A 27,865-nucleotide genomic window follows, 5' to 3' on the forward strand; every position below is an offset into this window, starting at 1 on the left:
CCAAATGATGAAGGTGCATTTAAAATGCTGTCCAGAAATGTTGGAGAGTGTTGGAGTATTAATTGGTCCCTGTGGGGCCATTACCTACAAAGCCTCCCCATAGCTGTGGTAGAGCAGACAATTGGAGGCCATGATCACAGGCAAAGGCCCTGTGCAGGTGCTTTGAGGTTGAGAAAGCCCTTGGTTTGTCTAATGCAACAGAAGGGTAGGGCCATCGCTGCAGCCTCTGGGAAGGGCGGTCCTGTCCCTCACTGATGGCCCAAGGCTCTCTTACGGTCAGTGGGATGTGGGTGTGGAGTGTTCTGTGAGGGAGAATGATAGGACAACTACTGGGCTCCCCATAGGGCTGCAAGGCAGCAAGGAGGACCCCGTGGCACGAGGACAACACGTGCCCTCTTGAGCCTCAGCAGCAGATACAACTGCCACAGCCTAGAGGACAAAGACCTTGGTTTTCTGTCGGGGCCCTCCAGCATTGCCAGTGCTGTTACACAGAATCACAAAATGGCCTGGGTTGGAAGGGACCTCAAGGACCATCAATCTCCAACCCCCCTGCCACATGAATGGCCACAAACCTCCACATTTCATACTAGATCAGGCTGCCCAGGGCCCCATCCAACCTGGCCTTGAACACCTCCAGGGACGGGGCATCCACAACCTCTCTAGGCAGACAGTTCCGTTTCTGGCCCGAGAAACTCAAATCTAACAAGCAGGGACACTGCAGGGGTTTGTGGCACTGTGGGTGTTGGGATCAGATGCCTCACTCTGCTTCGAGGAGAAATGTGCAAATGAAGAGTAGGTACCCATTCGTGTGGGTAAATTCTGTCAGTACACTCGGAGGCGAGGTGATCGGCATTCCTGGTCCACAAAAGAAATCCTGTAGCACAGAAAAGGCACCTTAGCCTTGTGTATGAACCACTCAGCACTCAGCTCTGAGCAGAAATGAAACAAATATCTCATGTCAATCTGAGCAGATCAGATCCTGGCACAGCCCTCAATTTCTGGGAAGTTGGTAACCCATTCACAAGTAAGGCTGTTCTTGAGACACTCCGTAAAAGAATTAAGAATAATTAATTGGTATCGTAGTCCAGGCTGAGTGGCTTAAAGTAGACTCCCGCAGTGATGCCCACTTTAGTTCCCTGTCCCTCAATCCATACCCAGAGGCTTTCAACCATGTCATTCATTACTAACTGTAAGCTCCATTCCATCCAGCCCACCAGTACACACAGCAACCCCATCCCATCTCACCTGCCCTGCATCTCTGCCCTGGAGAGCCCAGAGCCATCCATCACACACAGCACACTCCTCACAGCACCATTCCCACCACGTCTCACTCATGCTGATGATGCTGCAGCACACAGATCCTCCAACTCTGGATGCCAACATGAAAAACAAGTAACAAATAACAGCCTTGCACATGGGCACCCGGGGGCTGGTTGTTCCCTCTTAATGCAACTAAACATGACGTGTGACAAACCATGAGGGGAAATCCACCATTAAGATGATTTGTTCAGGATAAAATAATGGAAAAACAGCTTCATTGTCTCACCAAAATCAACTCCAATTCCTGCAAGCTGCATTCCAAGCACAGAAGCTTTATCTGAGCCCAGCAAATGAGAAGGCCCTGCTGCAGGAGATGTCAGACACACCTTCCCAAGGACAAAGCAAAAACCTTCAAGCTCAAAAGGGATCACTTGCAAGGCAGGCATGTACTGGAGAGCACTCTGATATCTCTGTGCTCTGGGGATGAGCAGCTTCTGCACCGCGTGGGTTTGCATTGCCTTCTGCTCCCACCACCTCCAGAAACTTGGGGTGGTGCACTGAGGAAGAACAAGCTCAGCTTTTTGGAGTTTTATTGCAGACAAACAAGGCTTGGTGTCATACAGCTGCTCTGACCAGCTGATTAAAGCATTCGAGAAGAGCAGCAGAACCAATGTGCAGCACGGTTAGGAAGGATGATGGGGCTGTGTGAAAGAAATGCCTTCCCAAAAGCAAGCACTGGGCTGGAGGAGGCACCAAAACCAAATCCTGCTTGCACCTTTCCCTCTCTTCATTCCACGTGCTGACATTTGTTTTCAGAACAAAAACAAGACTACAGTGAAGAAAGCTTCAGAACAACTCAGCTACTTTATTCACCCCCTTCCCTTTCCACTACAAATGGTTCTCAGAAAACCTCCAAGAGTCACATTACTGCTCTCCTGACCCTTCTCCCAGATTCATCAGAGCACTCACAAATCACTGAGAGCAACACATGCACAGACACACAGAACATCCCTACACTGCCGCTTCTCCTTAGGAAACGGCATCAAAAAGCTGCTGGCAGGAAGAGCAGAAGAGGAAAGCGGGCATGGTGAGAGAACTGCTTAGGGCAGCAAGGAAAGGCCATCTGAAGCTCCTGGCTTAAGTCCCTTCTGCAGAGGGTGCCAGTGATGCACCAGAAACACCACCTGCAGGGCCAGCGAGGAGCTCTGCCCTCTGCACAAAGCCCTTCTCACACTCAAGGCAGTTCTAAGGCTTCCAGCCACGTGAACTCACTGGTGCAGGCACGGATTGGACTTCACCCAAGTGCAGACACTCCACCGGAACCTCAGCAGGTTCCAGCTGTGGCCAAAGCTCTTCTTGCAGGCTGCACATTTGTAGGGTTCCTCACGTGGATACACTGGTGTGTGTTGAGCTCCCAGCTCTGGACAGACCTCTTCCTGCAGTCAAGGCACTCATAGGGACTCCCCTGGTTGCTTCTCTGGGGACTACTGATGGTAGAGCTCCAGACGAAGCTCTTCCCAAACACCCTGCAGACAGGATTTCTTCCTTCCTGGTGACATATCGGCCAGCTGAGGTCTCCTTTGGGTCCTCACCTGCTGCCCCACAGCAGAGGAGTTTCTACAGGGAAGGTAAGAGGTGACTCTCCTTGCACACAGCCCTGGCAGAAATGTGCCACCTGACAGAGGATTTCCTGTGGCTGTGACACATCCCACCCTGGACTCTGCTTTGTATGACCACTCAACAAAGCAACTGCAGCTGGAGGAGAGCAATATGCATAATTCTCATGCAAAGAAGGAAAAGAGGATTCAGTTTGGCCACAGAGCTCTTCCTCGACTCAAGGGATTTGTAAGGTCCATCACCACACAAAGCCATAGCTGGTCACCAAGCTGGGGCTCTGGCTGAAGCTCTTCCCACGTTCATGTGTCTGCAGGCTCTGTACCTTGTGTGGCTGTGCTGGTAGGTAACGAGACTGCAACTGCTTGTGAAGGTTCCCAGCGTCTTGAGATGCTTCTACAGCCTGCGTGCGCTGTAGATGTGCTGGTGGATGTTGAGACTAGATCTGCGTTTATAGCTCTTCTCACACTCAGGACACTGAAAAGGTCTCTCCCCTGTGTGGATGCGCTGGTGTTGCTTCAATTCAGAACTGCTTCTGAAGCTCTTCCCACACTCAGAGCACTTGTAGGGTCTCTCTCCTGTGTGGAAGCGCTGGTGGTAGATGAGGTGGGAACTGCTATTGAAGCTCTTCCCACACTCAGAGCACTTGTAGGGTCTCTCCTCTGTGTGTATATGCTGGTGCACCTTCAACACAGAACTGCTTTTGAAGCTCTTCACAGAATCACAGAATCACAGAATCACAGAATCGTAGGGGTTGGAAGGGACCTCCAGAGATCATCGAGTCCAACCCCCCTGCCAAAGCAGGATCCCTACACCAGGTCGCACAGGTAGGCGTCCAGGCGGGTCTTGAATATCTCCAGAGAAGGAGACTCCACAACCTCCCTGGGCAGCCTGTTCCAGTGCTCCGTCACCCTCACCGTAAAGAAGTTCTTGCGCACACTGGTGCGGAACTTCCTATGCTCCAGCTTCTGGCCGTTTCCCCTTGTCCTGTCTCCGCACACTGCTGAAAAGAGTCTGGCCTCGCCACTTTGCCCCCCACACCTTAGATATTTATAGACCTGGATCAGGTCCCCTCTCAGTCTTCTTTTCTCAAGGCTAAACAGACCCAGCTCACTCAGCCTTTCCTCATAGGGGAGATGCTCCAGGCCCTTCACCATCTTTGTGGCTCTCCGCTGGACTCTTTCCAAGAGATCCCTGTCTTTTTTGTACTGGGGAGCCCAGAACTGGACACAGTACTCCAGATGAGGCCTTACCAGGGCAGAGTAGAGGGGGAGGATAACCTCCCTCGACCTGCTGGCCACGCTCCTTTTAATGCACCCCAGAATGCCATTGGCCTTTTTGGCCACAAGGGCACACTGCTGGCTCATGGCCAACCTGTTGTCCACCAGGACACCCAGGTCCCTCTGCAGAGCTCCTCTCCAGCAGGTCATCCCCCAACCTGTACCGGTGCATGGAATTATTCCTCCCTAGGTGCAAGACTCTACACTTGCTTTTGTTAAACCTCATCTGGTTCCTTACTGCCCAGCTCTCCAGCCTGTCCAGGTCTCGCTGAATGGCAGCACAGCCTTCGGGCGTGTCAGCCAATCCTCCCAACTTCGTATCATCAGCAAACTTGCTGAGGGTGGCCACTACCCCCTCATCAAGGTCATTGATGAAGATGTTGAACAGGACCGGTCCCAGCACCGACCCCTGAGGAACACCGCTGGTTACAGGTCTCCAACCAGACTCTGCACCGCCAATGACAACCCTCTGTGCTCTGCCAGTCAGCCAGTTCTCAACCCACCTCAGTGTCCACTCATCTATCCCACACTTCCTCAGCTTCGTTATAAGGATGTCGTGGGAGACAGTGTCAAATGCCTTGCTGAAATCAAGGTAGACTACATCCACTGCTCTCCCCCCATCCACCCAGCCAGTGACAACATCATAGAAGGCTACACTCTTCCCGCACTCAGAGCACTTGTAGGGTCTCTCATCTGTATGGATGCGCTGGTGAAGCTTCAATTCAGAGCTGCTTTTGAAGCTCTTCCCACACTCAGAGCACTTGTAGGGTCTCTCCCCTGTGTGGATGCGCTGGTGTTGCTTCAATTCAGAACTGCTTTTGAAGCACTTCCCACACTCAGGACACTGAAATGGTCTCTCCCCTGTGTGGATGCGCTGGTGGCACTTCAAATCAGAACTTCTTTTGAAGCTCTTCCCACACTCAGGACACCGAAATGGTTTCTCTCCTGTGTGGATGCGTTGGTGGTAGGTGAGTTGGGATCTCCTTTTGAAGCTCTTCCCACACTCAGAGCACTTGTATGGACTCTTTCTTGAGCGTATGCACTGGTGGTTAATGATGCTGGAATCTTTTTCAAAGCTATTTCCACACTCGGTGCATGGATTCTGCTTTTTCTTCGGGCACACAACCTTGCTCCTGGGTTCTTCGGGCTCCTCTTGACCTATGCTGAAGTCCAGTGAGCTCCTTGATGTCTTCTGCAGACACTTTCCCTGTGGCTTCTCGATGTCCTCACCCTGACCTTGCTCCAGGCCTCCTTGGACATCCCTTCTGATTTCTTCCACACAAGCACTACCCCACAACCTTTCAGCCACACCACTTTCCTGCTGATCCTCCAATATATCTGCAATCCCAATTCCTGCTGGATGAAAGAGGAAATCCAGAAATAGCACACAGTGCCCAAAATAAAACACAAACAGAGATGGCTCTTCCTACCCCCAAACTCTTCCCTCCACCACCTCACCTGGGCTGAGGTCTCCTGGCACGGCGTCAGGGCTACGCACATCTGGGATCCAGGGCTCTTCTCCTCCTTCAAGCAGGGAGATCACCACGGGTCTGGGGGCTGCAAGTGGAGCTTCAGCGAGAGAAACAGGGGAGATGAGAACATTTCCATCCTTCTGGCACAGTGCCTGTTCAACAGCTCCACTCTGTGTCCCTCCCCAGGGAGAAACCACACTTTGGGCCTGAATGATACTGGCCCACAGCTTCCTTTCGAGCAAAGAATGCTTTCACAACTCTGAAAATTATGAAGGAATGTTTTCTTTAAAATTAAATTGTGAACGGCCTGTTTCTTTTCTGAAAATATATCAGTGACCAAGGCATCAAAATGCCTATGGCAACTGAATGCAAAAGCCTACATGGTAAAGGTCTAACCAGGGAGTCGTGTGTGAGCTGGAGCTGGTAGCACCGTGCAGCGCACCGACAGAAGGGCTGGTTTTCTCCCTCCTGGATGATGCCCGCGTGCCAGCACCGACCCTGAGGCGTTTATGAGTCTGCTGTGCATACTAACCCCTCCTGAAACTCATGCTTCTCAGTATTTCCTTTGTTGCTGTCGTAGTTATCAATATGTAACTGCACGGCGATTATTCTAGGCCCTGCCTGCAGAGGCTCATTCTGCAAGGCCAAAGGTGCCCTAACGAGGAGGAAAGGCAGCAAAGCCCTCACCCAGCGAGGCCACGCACTGGTACGTCTCCAGCATCACGTCCCGGTAGAGCGCTCGCTGCGCAGGGTCCAGCAGCGCCCACTCCTCCCTGCTGAAATACACGGCCACCTGCGCAAAGCTCACGGGCTCCTGCAAGCAAAGAGGCTCCTTGCTGGGAACAGCCAAGGCCCAGGGAAGCAGCTCGCACAGGACACAAACTCCCGTCCCAGCCGCTTCTCTGGCCCCAGCACACACCTGCTGCATGAGGGCACCTCCCTCTCCCCCGGCATTCGCATCCCTCGCCCCTCCGCCTCTCCTGCCTGCTGCCCCCAGCCCCTACCTGACATGGATGTGCTGTGGCCATCTGCTGCTCTCCTGCAGGTGAGATGATCACGGCCGGAAGGCAGAAGTCGAACTGGAGCCTGCAGGGACAAGAGAAATGGCAGGGGAGCTGTGAGGGAATGCAGCAGTCCCTGCCCCAGCCCAGCCCTCCACAGCCCAGCTGCAGGGCACTGCCTGGGGGATGGCACAGCAGGCCTTGCACAGGAACACAAGCAGCAACAGCACGGGCAGCACTCTAGCTACAGCTGATTACAAATCACACAGCTGACTCAAACTGGGGGGCAGAAAGAACTGACACCCGGTTCAACAGCTGAGGGTACATGGACTGTATGCCTAAAGGCAATGCATAGCAATGAGTCAGTCATCTTACCCCTAAATAGGGAGCAGCCCTAGTGCCCCTTGAGCCCTCCTGCACAGCACTGGGTGCACAACAGGAGCTCCCCACAATCAGGGATGTCTCTTGAGGTCACACCTGTACAGAGATCCCTCTCAGCTTGATGTCAAGACACCTTGCTGACACAGACCTTCTTTAAGAGACCCAACATTAGTTTGGAGCTTCGTGAGCTTCTCTAAGGGGTTGTGTTACAATGAATTTCTGAAGGTAATCATAGAATTATACAAGGGCCTGGGTTGAAAAGGACCACAGTGAGCACCTAGATTCAACCCCCTGCTGTGTGCAGGGTTGCCATCCATCAAACCGGGCTGCCCTGAGCCACATCCAGCGTGGCCACGAATGCATCGAGGGATGGGGCATCCACAACCTCCCTGGGCAACCTCTTCCCGTGTGTCACCACCCTCTGGGTGAAAAACTTCCTGCTAATATCCAACCTGAATCTCCCCTGTCTCAACTTAAAACCATTCCCTCTTGTCCCGTCACTATCCACCCGTGTAAGCAGTCGATCTTCCTCCAGTCTATGCGTTTCCCTCGAGTCCCGGAAGGCCACAATGAGGTCTTCCCGGAGCCTTCTCTTCTCCAAGCTGAACGAGCCCCGCTCCCTCCTTGCACCAAGAATGCCTCGGCGGCTGCATTTCCCACCCCCCCCCCCCCCACGGGGGCGCTGCTTCCCATCCAGCTCAGCACGCACCCGGCGCTCGCTTCCAGGGCCCGTTCTCAGCACCGGGTGCCCTTTGCACGAGGCAGCCCGGGCTGCGCTTTGCTGACCTGCTGCTCGGGCGGTTCTCCACGCGTGCTCCAGTCAGCCCGCAGGCTGTCAGCTTTTCAGCGTCTATCACACGGCCCAGTGCCGGCGCTGGCGCCGATGCTGGACGTGCTCAGGGCCCGCAGCTGAGCGCTAAAGGCATCTGCGGCTGCCGGGACAGCCCGAAGAAAAGCCTCGGGAGGGGTTTGCACGAGTGCTGCAGCCCTCCCCAGTCCCTGCCTCGAAACGGCGTTCACCTGGAAGAGAAAAATGCCTGCAGCTCCTCTGCACGAGCCACGAGGGGCACCTACCTCGGGTGCAGAGCAGGCTGCTCCCACCTCTGGCGCAGGCAACCGGGCTCCTGGGAGTCGCTCCTGGGAGAGCAGAGGATGCCGAGTGCCCGCAGCCCGGAGCTGGCCGCAGGACGGCCTTGCTGCAGCTCCTGCCGCCGCGGTGCTGCCCGGATGGCTTCCAGCCAGGCTCTGGCCGCTTCGGCACAGCCTCAGGTGCCGGGCAGCAATTCCCACAGCGAGCACGCCCCGAGCCGGCTGCCAGGCCTTGGCAGTTTCGCAGCTCGTTCTCGTGGCACGTCTGCACCCGGGGGAGGGAGGGGGGATGGGGGCTGTGTGTTGTTACGCTAATGAAGCGTCGCTTTCTGCTGGGTCCCTTGCTGCCTTTGCTGGGGACATTCGCACATCCTTGCGGTCGCACATCCCCACGTTGCTGTCCTGGCGCTCCTTTAACTCCTCTCACCCGTGAGCAGGTCCCAGAAGAGGCAATCTCCGGCTGCCCTGCTCTCGAGGGCAGCATCTCCCTGCAGCTGGCTCACTTCCTCGCTGAGCGCTGCCCATGGCACTCATGGCACGTTTCTCCTCACTGAGCAAGTGACTTCTATTTCGAACAACTGCCTATCCTGCTTTCTCAATTCGGTCTTCTCTGCACGGCATGAGCATGGTTAAGCTCTCTGCTGTACCAGGGCCGGCTACACTAAAAACCCTGGAGACCCACACATGCACTGTGGGGCAGAGAAAGAGCCCTGGTACGGACCAGGTATGTTACAGGTACAGGGACCCGTCTGTCTTAAGGAGACATCCTATGTGGAGGTGAAGGAGCGAGGGTGCTCTCCTTGAGGGTGGATCCACAGCTATAGGTTGGGTGCTGGTGATCGGTGTGGGAGCACAACCCTCGGGAGCAGGGTCCCACTTGGGGTAGTGTGGGAATCAAATGTTGTTTCTGCATTAGAATTGGATTTTTTTTTTTTTATTTTTATTTTTTATTTCATGATCTCCGCTGTCATCTTTCTTTTTGGGTGTCGTTCTACCTTATTTGGGGAAGGTTTCTGATAGTTTCCATCATTATCCTCTAGAAGAACCTTCCCCAGAAATGCACGCTCTGTATATAGGTGTGTATATTTATATTTTGTCACACACATTACAAGAAGATCCTGCACGAGATTGATTAAACCAGAGAACAAGTGATGGCCAGAGGGCCTGTCTATAAGGGGGTCATTCCCCGCTTCACTCTTTTCCAAGAAGTTCTCTGTATCCCTGGAGGAGGAGCCGTTCCACTGAAGCACTAAGTCTCCTCCTGCATAATGTCCTTTCTAGTTCTCAGGAAGGGTCTTACATTGAGGCCTGTCTATAGCTGTACATTGAATTTAGGTCCTTTTTCCTATTGTTGCCATTTTATTTGCACACCTACGCCTACTTCCTGCCGCACCCCATAGTGTCCAGTTGGTGGAGAGAATCCCACACTGAGGGATTTCCATTCCTTTATCTCCTGGTAAGGCTGTACGTATCCAACAATCAGGGAGCTTTAGGCTAACTGCTATTCCTTTAGTGATGTTTAAATAGGCATTTTCACGCCAGGCTGAAGCAAGTCTTATATAACACGTGCAACGTATAAAACACATTCTAAACATATTGTCTCTTAATCCTTAGCTTCAATGCTCTGGTCTTCTTAATAGTCCACTGTGGTTGAGATGTCTTCTTAACTCACGATGTTTACTCCTTCACCTTCATCGCTATATATGATGTTCTGGAACCCCAAATCTTGGAATTATATCTTGTAACAATATTTTAGTTACTCCCTGCACCTTGTTGGTCCTGCAAGGGAAAAGCCTCTGGCCAGCCCGAAAAGGTGTCTGTTAATACCAGCGTACACCTATATATATTTTCTTGGGAATTCAGAGAAATCAATTCACCACTGTTGCCCAGGATAACGTCCCTTCCCTATTTGTCCCATGGCACCCTGGGGCCTGTTCTAGGATTATCCTGTAACCAAATCTCACATTGCTGTGTTACCTGCTTAGAGGCGGTGGATAAATTCCAAGCCACGATCTGTTGGCTCAACTATTTATACAGGGCCTCGGTTCCCCAGTGAGTTTTCCTGAGCTCAGCCATGATTATGGCCCATAACAGGGAGGCGGGAGCTATTATCTTGTTTTGAAGCCTGCACCTCTGTGTCCTCTGTTTCTGAATGCTCTCCAAGCCCCTCGATTAGTTTATCCAGGTCCTGTATTTTGTTTCCTTTAATCTCCTCTGAACCAGAAGAAAATAAAGACATTCTTGCTCTGATTCGCAAAAGACCCTTGGAGATATAGACAAGTTCAGCAGACATAGGGGGAAAAAACAAAAGATTGTAACTGTTTGTGCCAGACAGAACCTCTGGATGTGATCACGCGACATCTGGCTTGTACACCTGGCATGGGAGCGAGCAGATGCTATCAAGGTCAAGTTGACCAGTGGCAAACCTGAGGGGGCTGACGGAGGTGAGAGGCAAAGAACCACGGGTTCACGTGTGACAAAGGAGCAGATGGTGGACTGCCAAATGGTGGAAGAGTCCATCACTTCTACGTGGAAGTGCTTTACGTTGCCCCAGCCAGGAACAGATGGGGAAGACGACCTGCGCAGAAGGTCGAGCTGCATCTCACTCAGGAACGGTTCCACGGCAGGCTGGCAGCAGGGCGTGGAGAGCAGCACACTGCTGAGTGGCTGCTGACGGAGTACTGCACCGAGATGGGGGCCCTGATGCTCCTTCCTCGTCAGGGAGAGTGAGACTTACGTTGGGGACTACGTTCTGTCCTTCTGGCACAGTGAGAAGGTGCGGCACTGCCGCATCCACTGGCGGCAGGACGCCAGCATCCACAGGTTCTTTCTAACTGACAGCCTGGTGTTTGACAGCCTCTATGACCTCATCACCCACTATCGGGAGACGCCACTGAGGTACAGCAGACTTGGGATGAAGCTGACAGAGCCGGTGCCGCGGTCCAACACCCACAGCAACAAAGCCTGCGTGCCACAGGACAGCACAAGAGGGACGAGCCCAGCTCTAGTGCCACCTCCTTCAGGGCAGGATGGAAGATCCAGCACTGCCGCATGCAGCAGGAGGGTCACAATTCATAAGACACTTGACCAAGGGCATATTGCTCCAGTTCATTGTACACAATAAAAGTTTTTGTTCTGCACTAACAACAGAGTCTGTGTCTAATTGCCACAGCCTTCATCTGCTTTGCCTTCCTCAACTTGTATGACGACCTCTGGATAGGATTTAAAAAGGGCATAGAGAGTTTTTACCAGTATTCCATAGTTGTATATCCATATGCAACACCACCTTGTCATCCCTAGGAAAGTCCGGAGCGCCTTTGCTGCTTGAGGTTCCACAGTCTGGCAAATTGCTTCCTTCCTCGTTGTTCTCCAGGGCTTGGGATCCAGCAGCAATTTCGTAACCCAAACAGGTTACTTGTGGCCGTGCCATCTGGGCTTTCTGTGGAGAAACTCAGTAGTCGTTAAGTCTGAGAAAGTTTAGCAGACTAATTGTCCTTGCTGTGCATACCTCCTTTGTATTGGTAGCTATCAGAAGGTCATCCATGTACTGTAACAGGGCTCCTTGTCCTGGGTCCGTACCTATTGCTCCACTCTTTGGCAAGTGGTTCCTGAAAAGAGTGGGACTTTTTTTTTTTTTTTTAACACATGGAAAAGCACTGTTCATGTAAGTTATATTGGGTTGTGTTGTTCTTCCTAAATCAGGATTCTCCCACTCAAAGGTAAACATGAGCTGATTCTCTGGACTCAACAGTAGACAAAAGATGGCATCTTCTAGGTGGAGAACGGTAAACCATGCCAATTCCCCTGATAATTTTGTAAGCAGCATGTATAGGTATGCTACCAATGGGTATAAATCCTACACTATTCTATTGATGGCCCTTAAATCTTGTACTCACACTCCAATAACAACCCTATCTCTGAAAACTGTCAATTGGTGGGATTCTTTTCCTGTCTCCGAATTCGAGGGGGTACAGTTTAATCCGAACCGACTGAGCTTCCTTCTTTATTCTGATTGCTATTGGTGCTGCATTCTTAGCTCTTCCTGGGGAAGAGTCTGTCCACACCCCAGGACAGACTTGATCACTTCCTTTGTCTGGGATCCTTGTCCCAGCAGGGGTAGTGATCAGTGCTAAATAAGCACTGCTATTAACAGTTCCTCTTTGACCTTAAATTCCGATTCTCCTTTCAACTTGATTTCAGCTTCCAGTTGTTCTAGTAAATCTTGCCCTAGTAAAGGCTTTGGTGAATTTGGCACCTTCAAAAATTTGTGTATCCCTACCTGTTTACATATACGAAGTTGTAAAGGCTTAAGAAAGTAAACCTCCTCACTTTTGCCAGTGGCTTCCCTTACGGTTACAAATTCATCACCTAATGGAGTTAGAGAAGGATTTAACACCCAATTAGATGCTCCAGCCTCTTCTACGAATACAATACCACCCTTTGCAGCAATTTCTTCCTTAGCTTAATCTTCTCCACCCTTAACTGTTATTGCATCTATTACCAAATCCAGCGCCTCTTTTCACACTAAGTGCTTTCCCATTCCACCGGGGCAGAACCTCCTGGGCCCTTCAGCTCTCCCCCTTCAGCTCTTCCTGAGGAGATCTCTGGGTCCTAGAGCCCTGCTCTCAGCTCCTCCCCTCCTAAGGCTTCCCGTGCTGACACTGGGATATCAAGTTTCCCAGGTCTCTGCAGATGAAGGCTATTCGCTCCCAGCATCTCATCTCCTGCCTTCGCAAAAACAATATTCACTGCTAAGTGCTCATCACCTTCCAACCACCACTGATTACATTTTTTAATTAAAGTTTTCTTGCTCACGAGGCCCCCAGGATCCCCAGCAATATCTCAAGTGGAATTTGCCTGGGAACTTCCTTTCCCCGCGCTCCTCCATACTAAATTTCACGGATTCTTTATTGTTCCTCAAGCCCACACCTTATAGCTGTACGTTAGTGTGACCAAATACATACTCCTCTTTAAGCCCCAGCCCACAACGCCAACCGAAATGCCAATTTCCTCTATTCCACTGTAATTCCTGCACAGTACTACAGTTCAAGCCTCTGACAACAAATACAGGGTTAAACAAATATCCAATTAAACTCAATTCCCACATTCACACCACTCACACCTCCGATCCAATATTTAGCATTCAAAGCAGCCACTTATGAAGTCTCCGCTGCTGAGTAATGGGGTCTGCCTACTTCCCCAGGGCATGGGAACACCAAATTCCCTGGGCAAGACTATAACCAATGTTCCCCAGCAACAAGAGCACTTGTGTTGTAAATGGAATTCCACAAGCAATAATTCTATAACAGAAACACTTAACAATCACAAAGATAACGACAATGAAAAACCAATTTGAACATTTACACGTTACATGGTCCAACCAGGCCCCTTCCTGGCAGCTAACTGCAAATGCCCCTGAATACATCTATTGTTGTGATATTTTTCCAAAGTATTACAAAGCTTACATTCCCGAGCGCATTATAGCGTCACTCTCAGGGTGCCTGGCAAGATTTCACTGTGAGGTGCTCGGAATTCTGAGATACCTCCCCAAGTTGGACCCTGATCCTGAGGGCTGTGCTGCCACACTGATCACCATCACCCAACCTACAGCTGTGGATCCACCCTCAGGGGGAGCACACTCGCTCTGACTCGCGGAATCAAACTCTATAACCCAGAGTTAGGTTATAAAGCAGGTATGTTTTATTCAGCATTTGGCACCAAGCTGGGTGCAAGGGGGATAGCTCCTCCAAACTTGCACCCCGTAAGGAAGAAGCTTGGTACAGATACAGGCCGAACGAATACACAATCAGTGGAATTCACATGCATATTCATTACATTCCTGACTTATCAGCATACAGTCCTGCCATGAGCAGTGGGGGTCTCCTTTGCATGGGAGAAGACCCATTGTCTCTGACAGAAGTAATCCGATCCTGACCCATTCCTTGTGTCAACAGTTTCCAGATGCCCTTTTCTTATCTGACCACACATCCTGCTTACCTACATTCCTAAACAAGAGTTAATCCTTATCTTGTCCTTTCCTTACTCAGCTCCTTCACCCCCACATAGGACGTCTCCTTAAGACAGACGGGTCCCTGTACCTGTAACGCACCTGGTCCGCACCAGGGCTCTTTCTCTGCCCCACAATGGATGTGTGGGTCTCCAGAGCTTTTAGCATAGCCGGCCCTCGTACAGCAGAGAGCTTGACCATGCTCATGCCGTGCAGAGAGGACCGAACTGAGCAAGCAGGATAGGAAGTCGTTAGAAACAGAGCCCTGTTACAGTACATGGATGACCTTCTGATAGCTACCAATACAAAGGAGGTATGCACAGCAAGGACAATTAGTCTGCTAAACTTTCTCAGACTTAACGACTACTGAGTTTCTCCACAGAAAGCCCAGATGGCACGGCCACAAGTAACCTGTTTGGGTTACGAAATTGCTGCTGGATCCCAAGCCCTGGAGAACAACGAGGAAGGAAGCAATTTGCCAGACTGTGGAACCTCAAGCAGCAAAGGCGCTCCGGACTTTCCTAGGGATGACAAGGTGGTGTTGCATATGGATATACAACTATGGAATACTGGTAAAAACTCTCTATGCCCTTTTTAAATCCTATCCAAAGGTCGTCATACAAGTTGAGGAAGGCAAAGCAGATGAAGGCTGTGGCAATTAGACACAGACTCTGTTGTTAGTGCAGAACAAAAACTTTTATTGTGTACAATGAACTGGAGCAATATGCCCTTGGTCAAGTGTCTTATGAATTGTGACCCTCCTGCTGCATGCGGCAGTGCTGGATCTTCCATCCTGCCCTGAAGGAGGTGGCACTAGAGCTGGGCTCGTCCCTCTTGTGCTGTCCTGTGGCACGCAGGCTTTGTTGCTGTGGGTGTTGGACCGCGGCACCGGCTCTGTCAGCTTCATCCCAAGTCTGCTGTACCTCAGTGGCGTCTCCCGATAGTGGGTGATGAGGTCATAGAGGCTGTCAAACACCAGGCTGTCAGTTAGAAAGAACCTGTGGATGCTGGCGTCCTGCCGCCAGTGGATGCGGCAGTGCCGCACCTTCTCACTGTGCCAGAAGGACAGAACGTAGTCCCCAACGTAAGTCTCACTCTCCCTGACGAGGAAGGAGCATCAGGGCCCCCATCTCGGTGCAGTACTCCGTCAGCAGCCACTCAGCAGTGTGCTGCTCTCCACGCCCTGCTGCCAGCCTGCCGTGGAACCGTTCCTGAGTGAGATGCAGCTCGACCTTCTGCGCAGGTCGTCTTCCCCATCTGTTCCTGGCTGGGGCAACGTAAAGCACTTCCACGTAGAAGTGATGGACTCTTCCACCATTTGGCAGTCCACCATCTGCTCCTTTGTCACACGTGAACCCGTGGTTCTTTGCCTCTCACCTCCGTCAGCCCCCTCAGGTTTGCCACTGGTCAACTTGACCTTGATAGCATCTGCTCGCTCCCATGCCAGGTGTACAAGCCAGATGTCGCGTGATCACATCCAGAGGTTCTGTCTGGCACAAACAGTTACAATCTTTTGTTTTTTCCCCCTATGTCTGCTGAACTTGTCTATATCTCCAAGGGTCTTTTGCGAATCAGAGCAAGAATGTCTTTATTTTCTTCTGGTTCAGAGGAGATTAAAGGAAACAAAATACAGGACCTGGATAAACTAATCGAGGGGCTTGGAGAGCATTCAGAAACAGAGGACACAGAGGTGCAGGCTTCAAAACAAGATAATAGCTCCCGCCTCCCTGTTATGGGCCATAATCATGGCTGAGCTCAGGAAAACTCACTGGGGAACCGAGGCCCTGTATAAATAGTTGAGCCAACAGATCGTGGCTTGGAATTTATCCACCGCCTCTAAGCAGGTAACACAGCAATGTGAGATTTGGTTACAGGATAATCCTAGAACAGGCCCCAGGGTGCCATGGGACAAATAGGGAAGGGACGTTATCCTGGGCAACAGTGGTGAATTGATTTCTCTGAATTCCCAAGAAAATATATATAGGTGTACGCTGGTATTAACAGACACCTTTTCGGGCTGGCCAGAGGCTTTTCCCTTGCAGGACCAACAAGGTGCAGGGAGTAACTAAAATATTGTTACAAGATATAATTCCAAGATTTGGGGTTCCAGAACATCATATATAGCGATGAAGGTGAAGGAGTAAACATCGTGAGTTAAGAAGACATCTCAACCACAGTGGACTATTAAGAAGACCAGAGCATTGAAGCTAAGGATTAAGAGACAATATGTTTAGAATGTGTTTTATACGTTGCACGTGTTATATAAGACTTGCTTCAGCCTGGCGTGAAAATGCCTATTTAAACATCACTAAAGGAATAGCAGTTAGCCTAAAGCTCCCTGATTGTTGGATACGTACAGCCTTACCAGGAGATAAAGGAATGGAAATCCCTCAGTGTGGGATTCTCTCCACCAACTGGACACTATGGGGTGCGGCAGGAAGTAGGCGTAGGTGTGCAAATAAAATGGCAACAATAGGAAAAAGGACCTAAATTCAATGTACAGCTATAGACAGGCCTCAATGTAAGACCCTTCCTGAGAACTAGAAAGGACATTATGCAGGAGGAGACTTAGTGCTTCAGTGGAACGGCTCCTCCTCCAGGGATACAGAGAACTTCTTGGAAAAGAGTGAAGCGGGGAATGACCCCCTTATAGACAGGCCCTCTGGCCATCACTTGTTCTCTGGTTTAATCAATCTCGTGCAGGATCTTCTTGTAATGTGTGTGACAAAATATAAATATACACACCTATATACAGAGCGTGCATTTCTGGGGAAGGTTCTTCTAGAGGATAATGATGGAAACTATCAGAAACCTTCCCCAAATAAGGTAGAACGACACCCAAAAAGAAAGATGACAGCGGAGATCATGAAATAAAAAATAAAAATAAAAAAAAAAAAATCCAATTCTAATGCAGAAACAACATTTGATTCCCACACTACCCCAAGTGGGACCCTGCTCCCGAGGGTTGTGCTCCCACACCGATCACCAGCACCCAACCTATAGCTGTGGATCCACCCTCAAGGAGAGCACCCTCGCTCCTTCACCTCCACATAGGATGTCTCCTTAAGACAGACGGGTCCCTGTACCTGTAACATACCTGGTCCGTACCAGGGCTCTTTCTCTGCCCCACAGTGCATGTGTGGGTCTCCAGGGTTTTTAGTGTAGCCGGCCCTGGTACAGCAGAGAGCTTAACCATGCTCATGCCGTGCAGAGAAGACCGAATTGAGAAAGCAGGATAGGCAGTTGTTCGAAATAGAAGTCACTTGCTCAGTGAGGAGAAACGTGCCATGAGTGCCATGGGCAGCGCTCAGCGAGGAAGTGAGCCAGCTGCAGGGAGATGCTGCCCTCGAGAGCAGGGCAGCCGGAGATTGCCTCTTCTGGGACCTGCTCACGGGTGAGAGGAGTTAAAGGAGCGCCAGGACAGCAACGTGGGGATGTGCGACCGCAAGGATGTGCGAATGTCCCCAGCAAAGGCAGCAAGGGACCCAGCAGAAAGCGACGCTTCATTAGCGTAACAACACACAGCCCCCATCCCCCCTCCCTCCCCCGGGTGCAGACGTGCCACGAGAACGAGCTGCGAAACTGCCAAGGCCTGGCAGCCGGCTCGGGGCGTGCTCGCTGTGGGAATTGCTGCCCGGCACCTGAGGCTGTGCCGAAGCGGCCAGAGCCTGGCTGGAAGCCATCCGGGCAGCACCGCGGCGGCAGGAGCTGCAGCAAGGCCGTCCTGCGGCCAGCTCCGGGCTGCGGGCACTCGGCATCCTCTGCTCTCCCAGGAGCGACTCCCAGGAGCCCGGTTGCCTGCGCCAGAGGTGGGAGCAGCCTGCTCTGCACCCGAGGTAGGTGCCCCTCGTGGCTCGTGCAGAGGAGCTGCAGGCATTTTTCTCTTCCAGGTGAACGCCGTTTCGAGGCAGGGACTGGGGAGGGCTGCAGCACTCGTGCAAACCCCTCCCGAGGCTTTTCTTCGGGCTGTCCCGGCAGCCGCAGATGCCTTTAGCGCTCAGCTGCGGGCCCTGAGCACGTCCAGCATCGGCGCCAGCGCCGGCACTGGGCCGTGTGATAGACGCTGAAAAGCTGACAGCCTGCGGGCTGACTGGAGCACGCGTGGAGAACCGCCCGAGCAGCAGGTCAGCAAAGCGCAGCCCGGGCTGCCTCGTGCAAAGGGCACCCGGTGCTGAGAACGGGCCCTGGAAGCGAGCGCCGGGTGCGTGCTGAGCTGGATGGGAAGCAGCGCCCCCGTGGGGGGGGGGGGGGGTGGGAAATGCAGCCGCCGAGGCATTCTTGGTGCAAGGAGGGAGCGGGGCTCGTTCAGCTTGGAGAAGAGAAGGCTCCGGGAAGACCTCATTGTGGCCTTCCGGGACTCGAGGGAAACGCATAGACTGGAGGAAGATCGACTGCTTACACGGGTGGATAGTGACGGGACAAGAGGGAATGGTTTTAAGTTGAGACAGGGGAGATTCAGGTTGGATATTAGCAGGAAGTTTTTCACCCAGAGGGTGGTGACACACGGGAAGAGGTTGCCCAGGGAGGTTGTGGATGCCCCATCCCTCGATGCATTCGTGGCCACGCTGGATGTGGCTCAGGGCAGCCCGGTTTGATGGATGGCAACCCTGCACACAGCAGGGGGTTGAATCTAGGTGCTCACTGTGGTCCTTTTCAACCCAGGCCCTTGTATAATTCTATGATTACCTTCAGAAATTCATTGTAACACAACCCCTTAGAGAAGCTCACGAAGCTCCAAACTAATGTTGGGTCTCTTAAAGAAGGTCTGTGTCAGCAAGGTGTCTTGACATCAAGCTGAGAGGGATCTCTGTACAGGTGTGACCTCAAGAGACATCCCTGATTGTGGGGAGCTCCTGTTGTGCACCCAGTGCTGTGCAGGAGGGCTCAAGGGGCACTAGGGCTGCTCCCTATTTAGGGGTAAGATGACTGACTCATTGCTATGCATTGCCTTTAGGCATACAGTCCATGTACCCTCAGCTGTTGAACCGGGTGTCAGTTCTTTCTGCCCCCCAGTTTGAGTCAGCTGTGTGATTTGTAATCAGCTGTAGCTAGAGTGCTGCCCGTGCTGTTGCTGCTTGTGTTCCTGTGCAAGGCCTGCTGTGCCATCCCCCAGGCAGTGCCCTGCAGCTGGGCTGTGGAGGGCTGGGCTGGGGCAGGGACTGCTGCATTCCCTCACAGCTCCCCTGCCATTTCTCTTGTCCCTGCAGGCTCCAGTTCGACTTCTGCCTTCCGGCCGTGATCATCTCACCTGCAGGAGAGCAGCAGATGGCCACAGCACATCCATGTCAGGTAGGGGCTGGGGGCAGCAGGCAGGAGAGGCGGAGGGGCGAGGGATGCGAATGCCGGGGGAGAGGGAGGTGCCCTCATGCAGCAGGTGTGTGCTGGGGCCAGAGAAGCGGCTGGGACGGGAGTTTGTGTCCTGTGCGAGCTGCTTCCCTGGGCCTTGGCTGTTCCCAGCAAGGAGCCTCTTTGCTTGCAGGAGCCCGTGAGCTTTGCGCAGGTGGCCGTGTATTTCAGCAGGGAGGAGTGGGCGCTGCTGGACCCTGCGCAGCGAGCGCTCTACCGGGACGTGATGCTGGAGACGTACCAGTGCGTGGCCTCGCTGGGTGAGGGCTTTGCTGCCTTTCCTCCTCGTTAGGGCACCTTTGGCCTTGCAGAATGAGCCTCTGCAGGCAGGGCCTAGAATAATCGCCGTGCAGTTACATATTGATAACTACGACAGCAACAAAGGAAATACTGAGAAGCATGAGTTTCAGGAGGGGTTAGTATGCACAGCAGACTCATAAACGCCTCAGGGTCGGTGCTGGCACGCGGGCATCATCCAGGAGGGAGAAAACCAGCCCTTCTGTCGGTGCGCTGCACGGTGCTACCAGCTCCAGCTCACACACGACTCCCTGGTTAGACCTTTACCATGTAGGCTTTTGCATTCAGTTGCCATAGGCATTTTGATGCCTTGGTCACTGATATATTTTCAGAAAAGAAACAGGCCGTTCACAATTTAATTTTAAAGAAAACATTCCTTCATAATTTTCAGAGTTGTGAAAGCATTCTTTGCTCGAAAGGAAGCTGTGGGCCAGTATCATTCAGGCCCAAAGTGTGGTTTCTCCCTGGGGAGGGACACAGAGTGGAGCTGTTGAACAGGCACTGTGCCAGAAGGATGGAAATGTTCTCATCTCCCCTGTTTCTCTCGCTGAAGCTCCACTTGCAGCCCCCAGACCCGTGGTGATCTCCCTGCTTGAAGGAGGAGAAGAGCCCTGGATCCCAGATGTGCGTAGCCCTGACGCCGTGCCAGGAGACCTCAGCCCAGGTGAGGTGGTGGAGGGAAGAGTTTGGGGGTAGGAAGAGCCATCTCTGTTTGTGTTTTATTTTGGGCACTGTGTGCTATTTCTGGATTTCCTCTTTCATCCAGCAGGAATTGGGATTGCAGATATATTGGAGGATCAGCAGGAAAGTGGTGTGGCTGAAAGGTTGTGGGGTAGTGCTTGTGTGGAAGAAATCAGAAGGGATGTCCAAGGAGGCCTGGAGCAAGGTCAGGGTGAGGACATCGAGAAGCCACAGGGAAAGTGTCTGCAGAAGACATCAAGGAGCTCACTGGACTTCAGCATAGGTCAAGAGGAGCCCGAAGAACCCAGGAGCAAGGTTGTGTGCCCGAAGAAAAAGCAGAATCCATGCACCGAGTGTGGAAATAGCTTTGAAAAAGATTCCAGCATCATTAACCACCAGTGCATACGCTCAAGAAAGAGTCCATACAAGTGCTCTGAGTGTGGGAAGAGCTTCAAAAGGAGATCCCAACTCACCTACCACCAACGCATCCACACAGGAGAGAAACCATTTTGGTGTCCTGAGTGTGGGAAGAGCTTCAAAAGAAGTTCTGATTTGAAGTGCCACCAGCGCATCCACACAGGGGAGAGACCATTTCAGTGTCCTGAGTGTGGGAAGTGCTTCAAAAGCAGTTCTGAATTGAAGCAACACCAGCGCATCCACACAGGGGAGAGACCCTACAAGTGCTCTGAGTGTGGGAAGAGCTTCAAAAGCAGCTCTGAATTGAAGCTTCACCAGCGCATCCATACAGATGAGAGACCCTACAAGTGCTCTGAGTGCGGGAAGAGCTTCAAAAGCAGTTCTGTGTTGAAGGTGCACCAGCATATACACACAGAGGAGAGACCCTACAAGTGCTCTGAGTGTGGGAAGAGCTTCAAAAGCAGCTCTGAATTGAAGCTTCACCAGCGCATCCACACAGGAGAGAGACCCTACAAGTGCTCTGAGTGCGGGAAGAGCTTCAAAAGAAGTTCTGTGTTGAAGGTGCACCAGCATATACACACAGAGGAGAGACCCTACAAGTGCTCTGAATGTGGGAAGAGTTTCAAAAGCAGTTCCCACCTCATCTACCACCAGCGTAACCACACAGGAGAGAGACCGTTTAAGTGTCCTGAGTGTGGGAAGAGCTTCAAAAGAAGTTCTGAATTGAAGCAACACCAGCGCATCCACACAGGGGAGAGACCCTACAAGTGCTCTGAGTGCGGGAAGAGCTTCAAAAGCAGTTCTGTGTTGAAGGTGCACCAGCGCATCCACACAGAGGAGAGACCCTACAAGTGCTCTGAATGTGGGAAGAGTTTCAAAAGCAGTTCCCACCTCATCTACCACCAGCGCTTCCACACAGGAGAGAGACCGTTTAAGTGTCCTGAGTGTGGGAAGAGCTTCAGAAGCAGTTCTGAATTGAAGCAACACCAGTGCATCCACACAGGGGAGAGACCTTTTCAGTGTCCTGAGTGTGAGAAGAGCTATAAACGCAGATCTAGTCTCAACATCCACCAGCGCATCCACAGCGCACGCAGGCTGTAGAAGCATCTCAAGACGCTGGGAACCTTCAAAAGCAGTTGCAGTCTCGTTACCTACCAGCACAGCCACACAAGGTACAGAGCCTGCAGACACATGAACGTGGGAAGAGCTTCAGCCAGAGCCCCAGCTTGGTGACCAGCTATGGCTTTGTGTGGTGATGGACCTTACAAATCCCTTGAGTCGAGGAAGAGCTCTGTGGCCAAACTGAATCCTCTTTTCCTTCTTTGCATGAGAATTATGCATATTGCTCTCCTCCAGCTGCAGTTGCTTTGTTGAGTGGTCATACAAAGCAGAGTCCAGGGTGGGATGTGTCACAGCCACAGGAAATCCTCTGTCAGGTGGCACATTTCTGCCAGGGCTGTGTGCAAGGAGAGTCACCTCTTACCTTCCCTGTAGAAACTCCTCTGCTGTGGGGCAGCAGGTGAGGACCCAAAGGAGACCTCAGCTGGCCGATATGTCACCAGGAAGGAAGAAATCCTGTCTGCAGGGTGTTTGGGAAGAGCTTCGTCTGGAGCTCTACCATCAGTAGTCCCCAGAGAAGCAACCAGGGGAGTCCCTATGAGTGCCTTGACTGCAGGAAGAGGTCTGTCCAGAGCTGGGAGCTCAACACACACCAGTGTATCCACGTGAGGAACCCTACAAATGTGCAGCCTGCAAGAAGAGCTTTGGCCACAGCTGGAACCTGCTGAGGTTCCGGTGGAGTGTCTGCACTTGGGTGAAGTCCAATCCGTGCCTGCACCAGTGAGTTCACGTGGCTGGAAGCCTTAGAACTGCCTTGAGTGTGAGAAGGGCTTTGTGCAGAGGGCAGAGCTCCTCGCTGGCCCTGCAGGTGGTGTTTCTGGTGCATCACTGGCACCCTCTGCAGAAGGGACTTAAGCCAGGAGCTTCAGATGGCCTTTCCTTGCTGCCCTAAGCAGTTCTCTCACCATGCCCGCTTTCCTCTTCTGCTCTTCCTGCCAGCAGCTTTTTGATGCCGTTTCCTAAGGAGAAGCGGCAGTGTAGGGATGTTCTGTGTGTCTGTGCATGTGTTGCTCTCAGTGATTTGTGAGTGCTCTGATGAATCTGGGAGAAGGGTCAGGAGAGCAGTAATGTGACTCTTGGAGGTTTTCTGAGAACCATTTGTAGTGGAAAGGGAAGGGGGTGAATAAAGTAGCTGAGTTGTTCTGAAGCTTTCTTCACTGTAGTCTTGTTTTTGTTCTGAAAACAAATGTCAGCACGTGGAATGAAGAGAGGGAAAGGTGCAAGCAGGATTTGGTTTTGGTGCCTCCTCCAGCCCAGTGCTTGCTTTTGGGAAGGCATTTCTTTCACACAGCCCCATCATCCTTCCTAACCGTGCTGCACATTGGTTCTGCTGCTCTTCTCGAATGCTTTAATCAGCTGGTCAGAGCAGCTGTATGACACCAAGCCTTGTTTGTCTGCAATAAAACTCCAAAAAGCTGAGCTTGTTCTTCCTCAGTGCACCACCCCAAGTTTCTGGAGGTGGTGGGAGCAGAAGGCAATGCAAACCCACGCGGTGCAGAAGCTGCTCATCCCCAGAGCACAGAGATATCAGAGTGCTCTCCAGTACATGCCTGCCTTGCAAGTGATCCCTTTTGAGCTTGAAGGTTTTTGCTTTGTCCTTGGGAAGGTGTGTCTGACATCTCCTGCAGCAGGGCCTTCTCATTTGCTGGGCTCAGATAAAGCTTCTGTGCTTGGAATGCAGCTTGCAGGAATTGGAGTTGATTTTGGTGAGACAATGAAGCTGTTTTTCCATTATTTTATCCTGAACAAATCATCTTAATGGTGGATTTCCCCTCATGGTTTGTCACACGTCATGTTTAGTTGCATTAAGAGGGAACAACCAGCCCCCGGGTGCCCATGTGCAAGGCTGTTATTTGTTACTTGTTTTTCATGTTGGCATCCAGAGTTGGAGGATCTGTGTGCTGCAGCATCATCAGCATGAGTGAGACGTGGTGGGAATGGTGCTGTGAGGAGTGTGCTGTGTGTGATGGATGGCTCTGGGCTCTCCAGGGCAGAGATGCAGGGCAGGTGAGATGGGATGGGGTTGCTGTGTGTACTGGTGGGCTGGATGGAATGGAGCTTACAGTTAGTAATGAATGACATGGTTGAAAGCCTCTGGGTATGGATTGAGGGACAGGGAACTAAAGTGGGCATCACTGCGGGAGTCTACTTTAAGCCACTCAGCCTGGACTACGATACCAATTAATTATTCTTAATTCTTTTACGGAGTGTCTCAAGAACAGCCTTACTTGTGAATGGGTTACCAACTTCCCAGAAATTGAGGGCTGTGCCAGGATCTGATCTGCTCAGATTGACATGAGATATTTGTTTCATTTCTGCTCAGAGCTGAGTGCTGAGTGGTTCATACACAAGGCTAAGGTGCCTTTTCTGTGCTACAGGATTTCTTTTGTGGACCAGGAATGCCGATCACCTCGCCTCCGAGTGTACTGACAGAATTTACCCACACGAATGGGTACCTACTCTTCATTTGCACATTTCTCCTCGAAGCAGAGTGAGGCATCTGATCCCAACACCCACAGTGCCACAAACCCCTGCAGTGTCCCTGCTTGTTAGATTTGAGTTTCTCGGGCCAGAAACGGAACTGTCTGCCTAGAGAGGTTGTGGATGCCCCGTCCCTGGAGGTGTTCAAGGCCAGGTTGGATGGGGCCCTGGGCAGCCTGATCTAGTATGAAATGTGGAGGTTTGTGGCCATTCATGTGGCAGGGGGGTTGGAGATTGATGGTCCTTGAGGTCCCTTCCAACCCAGGCCATTTTGTGATTCTGTGTAACAGCACTGGCAATGCTGGAGGGCCCCGACAGAAAACCAAGGTCTTTGTCCTCTAGGCTGTGGCAGTTGTATCTGCTGCTGAGGCTCAAGAGGGCACGTGTTGTCCTCGTGCCACGGGGTCCTCCTTGCTGCCTTGCAGCCCTATGGGGAGCCCAGTAGTTGTCCTATCATTCTCCCTCACAGAACACTCCACACCCACATCCCACTGACCGTAAGAGAGCCTTGGGCCATCAGTGAGGGACAGGACCGCCCTTCCCAGAGGCTGCAGCGATGGCCCTACCCTTCTGTTGCATTAGACAAACCAAGGGCTTTCTCAACCTCAAAGCACCTGCACAGGGCCTTTGCCTGTGATCATGGCCTCCAATTGTCTGCTCTACCACAGCTATGGGGAGGCTTTGTAGGTAATGGCCCCACAGGGACCAATTAATACTCCAACACTCTCCAACATTTCTGGACAGCATTTTAAATGCACCTTCATCATTTGGTTACAGCAGTCTTCTCTCAGTGCCTGAAGTTCACGGACACCACACACGCTGTGGGGCTCACTACAGTGCAGAAAGACCTAACAAGCCATTTCCCTCAAGTCCTGAAGGCTTGAACTGTTCATTAGGGAGGTCACAGTGTTGCAGACAAAGTCTTCAAGGAGCACTGTCCAGAAAAGGGGTTGTCATATTTAAGGCTATTTTTCATTACAGCAGACACAGAGATGTCACTGAGTGCGGCACAACCCCTGTGACACAGATGGCAGCTCCGTCAGGGAGAGGGAGGTACAGCCAGCATGGGGCCAGCATTGTGGGGATCCAAGAGGGAAATGCAGTCAGTGAGAGCTGATAAGAGGATAGAGACTGCACCAGACAAGATGGGAATTAATGCAGATGGAGGAGAAAGAGGCCTGTGAAAGAGGAGGGATGATGGGGGCCCAGTTGCTTGTGGCCAAATGTGTGGTCAGTGCTGGTCTGGCTGGGTGTGTGGGAGGCACGGGAGGGAGCTGACTGCCCTCCAGGTCCCAGGGCTACGACCTCAGGATAAGATGCCTCAACTGATTCAGCTGAATCCCATCCCTATGGAAGCGTAAAGGGCTGTCCAGCAGAGCCAGGTAGCTGCAAGAAGATGTGTGGGGGAAGGAAGGAGCCCCCCAGCAGCACAGGGGCCTTCTGCTGCTAAGGGTGCTGCGTGGGGCTGGGGGCTCACAGCTGCACTGCACGCTCAGGACCCAGCAGAGGGGACTTATAAGAAGGAGGACCAAACATGGGACTTCATTTTCCTACCCTTAGGACAGGGATGACTGGAGAAATGGGAGAGAAGCTGTCTAAGCTGACACATTGCTGAGATTGTTGTACTGTAGCTCAGGAGGTGAACAGGTTTGTGAGCAGCATCCTCATGTTCCATCAGCCTTTCCTCACTCAGTGGACAGAATGAGCATCAGCTTTGTTGATCCCATTCAGGCTTTCTGATATGTCTGTTTATACCTGCAAAGATAGGCATGCACACAGGTACTGCCCTGCAAACAGGCAGTTTCCTGACAGGCAAAGATGGGTGCACTGACCTTGGGGTGGTGAATGTGAGTGCGGAAAGGAAAAGAAGGAAAATACACAAGACTTGTAAACAGCAGGCAGGGAAGACGATCTCCGGGCAGCTGGGCTGTAATCAGGGAATGAGAGGAAAGGAAAAACAGAAATGTTGTCAGGAGGGGCAACTCAAGAGACAACCACATAGGATTCCCTTCCAAGCTGGCTCCTTCTTCTGAGCAAGCCCCCGTGCATCCTCTCCCACCCAGAAATACCTCTGCCTTCATGGCAGTGGTGTCCAAGCATGAACCCCCTCGTCTGCAGCCAGAGCAAAGCAGAGCTGCATCTCTCCAGGCGTGAGCTCAGTTCCTTCTGCAGCACACGGGGGCTGAGAGCAGCTGCTCGGGGCTGTGGACAGCAAAGTCTGTGAGGCTGGGGAAAGAGCTGACATTCTTTTAATGAGATGCCATCATTAGGGCACTTGGCTCTCTCTCTAAGACAGATGCCTTTCCAAGCTGTGAGCTGCCCTGCAGGATGCCAATCTTTCCCTGAAAGCCTTACCTGTGTCGGAGCTCAGCGGAAGACAAACACACGACCACATAATTGATCAGAAAGTCTCAACTTTAATCAGGTTGCGTGCATTTATGTTGGCGCTAATGAAGCTCATACATATTGCAAAGCCCGAGCTCCTGATAGGCTCTTCAGCTACTTGTAGACCATGCTATTTGTCTTTCTCATTTCTACATTCTGCTCCCTTCTTTTCTCATTCTGTTACATTGCTCAAGGGCGCCGTGTCCTGGTCTTGTTTACTCTCGCCTCATCAGCTGAATACTGTCTATGTGGCCTTTCTCAGCAAGCCAGGTCTCAATCATGCTCTCCACATACCTGAAAGCCCAGGGAGATGAAGTGGGGAGATGCAAAGAGAGATGTCACATTCTACAAGGAAAACCAAGCACTCCTGCCTCTTAGCAAAGTACCCACCTGGGTGGGTGAGGATTGCTTTCTCAAGAGCCCACGGGCAGAAGCCTCTCCTCTTCCTTATGTATTCAAATTCATGAAAATAGTCTCAAGTCCTGGATCTGAACAATCATTTCCCTCAGAGAAAGAAAACGTATTGGATTATACAGCAGTGGGAAGGTCACCAAGGAATGGTACAGGTTGTTGCCAAGAGAAGTCTCACCTAACTTGCCCTTTGTTTCTCCTTTGATGATTACCCATGTCCAGGAGCAGCAGATGCCCATCAGCAGCTCCATCAGTGAGTTCCTCCTCCTGACGCTGGCAGACACGCGGCAGCTGCAGCTCCTGCACTTCTGGCTCTTGCTGGGCATCTACCTGGCTGCCCTCCTGGGCAACGGCCTCATCAGCACAGCCGTAGCCTGCCACCACCGCCTGCACGCCCCCATGGACTTCTTCCTCCTCAACCTCGCCCTCCTCGACCTGGGCTGCATCTCCACCACTCTCCCCAAAGCCATGGCCAATGCCCTCTGGGACACCAGGGCCATCTCCTACACTGCATTGCTGCCCAGGTCTGTCTGTTTTCATTCCTGTTGTCAGCCAAATTTTACCTTCTCACTGTCCTATGACCGCTACGTTGCCATCTGCAAGCCCCTGCACTGCAGGATCCTC

At 51.9% G+C, this 27,865-nt stretch overlaps 2 protein-coding genes and 2 pseudogenes across 2 annotated transcripts; 2 read left to right on the forward strand and 2 right to left on the reverse strand.

Annotated features, from left to right (window-relative positions):
• Nucleotides 1-1,749: 1,749 nt before the first annotated feature.
• Nucleotides 1,750-6,953, reverse strand: LOC149913439 (uncharacterized). The gene is made up of 4 exons (XM_090129810.1): nucleotides 6,314-6,953; nucleotides 5,613-5,723; nucleotides 4,810-5,507; nucleotides 1,750-3,585 (listed from the first exon to the last, which is right to left on the reverse strand). Exons 1-4 carry the CDS (start codon nucleotides 6,552-6,554, stop codon nucleotides 3,271-3,273), a joined length of 1,365 nt encoding a protein of 454 aa, XP_089985936.1. The 5' UTR covers nucleotides 6,555-6,953; the 3' UTR covers nucleotides 1,750-3,270.
• Nucleotides 6,954-10,447: 3,494 nt separating this feature from the next.
• LOC149913440 (1-phosphatidylinositol 4,5-bisphosphate phosphodiesterase gamma-2-like) lies at nucleotides 10,448-11,223 on the forward strand (annotated as a pseudogene).
• Nucleotides 11,224-12,450: 1,227 nt separating this feature from the next.
• Nucleotides 12,451-15,575, reverse strand: LOC149913441 (uncharacterized; annotated as a pseudogene).
• Nucleotides 15,576-19,070: 3,495 nt separating this feature from the next.
• On the forward strand, nucleotides 19,071-23,467 carry LOC116241200 (uncharacterized). Its single transcript, XM_090129802.1, has 3 exons — nucleotides 19,071-19,710; nucleotides 20,301-20,411; nucleotides 20,517-23,467. The coding sequence occupies exons 1-3, from the start codon at nucleotides 19,470-19,472 to the stop codon at nucleotides 21,944-21,946; spliced, it is 1,782 nt and encodes a 593-aa protein (XP_089985928.1). The 5' UTR covers nucleotides 19,071-19,469; the 3' UTR covers nucleotides 21,947-23,467.
• Nucleotides 23,468-27,865: the final 4,398 nt, after the last annotated feature.

This window comes from Phasianus colchicus, chromosome 37 (genome assembly GCF_987193195.1).
Source record: "Phasianus colchicus chromosome 37, bPhaCol1.hap1.1, whole genome shotgun sequence".
Lineage (NCBI taxonomy): Eukaryota > Metazoa > Chordata > Aves > Galliformes > Phasianidae > Phasianus > Phasianus colchicus.